This window comes from Montipora foliosa, chromosome 3 (assembly GCF_036669935.1).
Source record: "Montipora foliosa isolate CH-2021 chromosome 3, ASM3666993v2, whole genome shotgun sequence".
Taxonomy (NCBI): Eukaryota; Metazoa; Cnidaria; class Anthozoa; order Scleractinia; family Acroporidae; genus Montipora; species Montipora foliosa.
The window spans coordinates 14,400,226-14,403,723 of NC_090871.1; the positions used below are offsets into that span (position 1 = coordinate 14,400,226).

The following is a 3,498-nucleotide window of genomic DNA, read 5'->3' on the forward strand; positions in this document are numbered from 1 at the left end:
TTTTGATGAACTTAAGTATTTTTTCTAATTCCATGCAAGTTGTCACTGGTCTAGATGAGAGTTGTGTCTTCTGTAGTTGATCACTGTCTCTCGTCGAGCACGTTCAACTTGGAGAGTTGAGAAACATGGACTGGACTCTGGACTGGACTGGACTGGACACGACTCGACTCTGACTAGAATGGACTCTGGACTGGATTGGACTGTACTGGACTAGAGTGGGGAGGGGGTTAGTACTTTAATATCAGTTTTGGTTTGCTTTTGCTTATATTTTTCGCTTTCATTACAAATAATCACTCGCGGTCAATTGTTAACACAGCAGCATTTGGTGCCATTTCTTTTTAATTTGCACTGATGTTTCAAGCGAGTATTTACAAGCTTCGCTACACATACTTAGAAAATTCTCCTTTAATACCATCCCTCACGCTTTGTTTTCCGTCGTAATTCCTCGCGGAGAGTTTCAATGTGGGTAAAGAGGTCGCACACAAAACACAGACTCCGCAACTATTTTTAATGTTGGACAAAATCATGACCTGTGAAACATGACCAGTCAATTTTAAAAATCTGCCGAAAATTGACTGGAGTCTCTTTCCCACTTTTCTTCTCAATGCTTTCAATCAGTTATCTGTCTTTTACCCTTTTAAATGTAACGCAATATATATCTTTTTCACATTCTGTTTTGTGCACTCTTTCATGAATGCCAAAGGACTCAGAGTCCAGTCCAGTCCAGTCTAGTCCAGTCTAGTCCAGTCTAGTCCAGTCTAGTCCAGTCTAGTCCAGTCTAGTCCAGTCCAGTCCAGTCCAGTCCAGTCCAGAGAGATGTTTTCCAAACGGCCCGTTCAACTTAGCTCGTATCCACCCTAATACATTTCTCGTATAATAACGCAAACAATGATTGACTCTTTAGAAAGGCTTTTTGCGCAGGCTTGTAACTTCAAATAGTAAACTATAAGGCAACCACTGAACATCCCGTGTCGTCATGATCAGGGCCATAGTCTAAGACCATCACCAGAGGACTTGCATCAGCCGCATCATATCGGAGCACAGCGGGCGATTTTCGTTCTGAGACAAAAGGCATGCAACAAAAAGAACCATCTTGGTATTACAAACCGAGCTCTAACTAACGCCAGCGGTGCTTGTATTAAAAACCCAACTTTTGTCTTGAAGTTACATGCAAGTAGGAAAACTAAGGCTTAAGTTAAGAAGTTAAGGTACATACCACTTCAATAATTTGATGCAGAGAGATACCAAACTCCACTCGAACGGTGTCTCCTTTGTCTAACACAGGGCGAAGTTCAGCGTCATATTTGCTAAACACAATGTTTAGCAATCTTCTTTCATCGTCATCTGTCCCTCGCAAAAAGAAAAACAAAATTGCAATGATCAGTGCTCTTACGTAACGATTTCGTCGTTGTTTCAAAGAAAATTAATCTGTGATTTCATTTACGGGCATGTCATGATAAGTGTACACCCAATTTAATAAATCCCGTATTACTCATGCAACCGTGGCGAAACTCTGTTCTGGCTTTTAGAGTGTATGAATGCAAAGCTCTGGCGTAGTTCTTTGAATACTATCAGGAATGGCTCGAACTTTTGAACAAGTATAGATAGATAGGGCGAGGAAACGCAAAGGTTTGACCTAGTCTTAAATAAATGTCTTTTCCCATCAATATCATCGATGATGTATAAAGACTGCTTGTTTCTGTTGAGCAATATATAAAAATAGCGTGAAAACATTGAATGTTTGTTTACTTGTGCATTTGAGTTTGGATAGGAGAGACTCACTCTTTTAATTAACTTCAAGCAATGAACAAAACTTTAGGCAGTCATTTTAGCCGAGAAAGCCTAGGTGGTACCACAACTAATAGACATAACTAAACATATAAGATGTTAGTTATTATGAATAACATGTCAAAAGCAACGAACGGAGAATTGCGTTTTCAGTATTAAAACCCAACTTCGCGCTTACACCTAATCGGAACTGATAATTGCTCCCGTGACCTTACACATCTCTACGTGCTTGTTGATTTTTCTTTTTTTTTTTTTCAAGTTTATATCAAGTGCCCGTCTGTTTGCAACAAGATTACAAAAGACCTTACCTTCAGCTTTGGAAACAAGCAAGGAATGCAGGAAAATAATACAAACGTGCAGCCAAAGCAACATCATGTCTTCGTTTACACCGTTAGTAGCTGTGTCTATGACAAGACCCGGATCTATTCCTCAGCTTCTCAATGCCACAATGACTGACTGTGCAGGGCGCATTCCAAAAAGTCCAATTTATTAACATAATGTAATCAGCTGTAGATATCTTAATTTCCTTGGGGCAATATTTGTCTGGTCCGGTTGATTTTGTATGTATCTGTTTCGGAAAAGAACCACTTAAATTTGTCAAAATAAGTAAAGTTAAACAAATTTGAAATTGCAACAACTCGCTTGTATGCTGGGCAATTACTTAAAATATCTGACTTAAATAATTTTATCTAATACACTCCACAGTATATACGTCTGTGAGTGTTCCCGTTTATGTCTGAAGAAGGTGGATGAACACGATTTACATATCCATCTCTCGGCGATTTCTTATCTCTTTGAAACTTTATTAAATTTCCTTACAATAAACGTAAAACTATATTAGTCTTCTGTTACATTGAACGTGAGCATATTTTGCTCTGGCGCTGGTCCATAGCACGCGAGACTTACCGCAAACAACGCTTTCTTCTGCTTTTATTTAATTGCTTATGACCATTGCCCTTAATTTAAAAGGTCGATGAGCTTGAGAGGTAGAAAATCAAAACTGAACAATACTAACAATTTAGCACAAAAGGATCCAAAGGAAAACACATTTGATAAAAGAAAGCTTTAAAAGTTTCCTTTCCTTTCCTTTGGTTCCCATTTGCATGCCGTACTCCCAGTGTGCAAACTGTGTCCATTGTTTTAAGACGACCTTATAAAAAGAATTTCGCATTGATAAACTTTGGCATACTGGTCTGTTTTCAGTTGTGCAACGGTCACAGAACCAATCGTATATATGATCTGTCGGAACCGTTTAAGCTTGATTGCCAAATTATGCGGGTGTGTAGGAGCTTTGCCATTGGTGGAAATCTAGTAACATGAATTTGGAAATAAATTAATGGATGAGAGGCGTTCATTGATTCCGTGATGATGGAGTGTACCCAGTAGAAAGATGATTTGTTCCAGGTTAACGTGCTTGCGGCTTTCTGTGTTCTCGTGGTGTTCTCTTAGAAACCTCAGCCTGATAATTGTCTGGCATAAACATTCTACAGACTGAACATCTGTCGTGAAGAACTTTGAGTTATTTAGGGTTCAAAAGATCATTCATGGGTCGAGATATTAATTCAGATTGTTGTGCCGTTAAGTAACTTTAATCTAATTTTAGCTCATTATCATTCTATTTCCACTGAATTTGGAGAGCAACGCAAATTATAATATATCATTAATTTGTCATTCAGTCAGTTGCAATGAGAAGAGGCTCTTTTAACAAGC

At 38.5% G+C, this 3,498-nt stretch overlaps 1 protein-coding gene across 2 annotated transcripts in view; it reads right to left on the minus strand.

The window, feature by feature from the left end:
* LOC137996854 (neuronal acetylcholine receptor subunit alpha-10-like) overlaps positions 1-3,043 on the minus strand; it is a 15,369-nt gene extending 12,326 nt beyond the window's left edge. The window contains exons 1-3 of one of the 2 annotated variants that reach the window (XM_068842470.1): positions 2,804-3,043; positions 2,097-2,356; positions 1,217-1,344 (exon numbers count right to left, since the gene is read on the minus strand). In XM_068842470.1, the coding sequence (XP_068698571.1) occupies positions 1,217-1,344; positions 2,097-2,163 (195 nt within the window). In that variant the 5' untranslated portion in view covers positions 2,164-2,356; positions 2,804-3,043. Of the gene's footprint in view, positions 1-1,216; positions 1,345-2,096 lie in introns of both variants that reach the window. The other variant, XM_068842468.1, reaches the window with a different exon arrangement.
* Between the last annotated feature and the right edge of the window lie 455 nt (positions 3,044-3,498).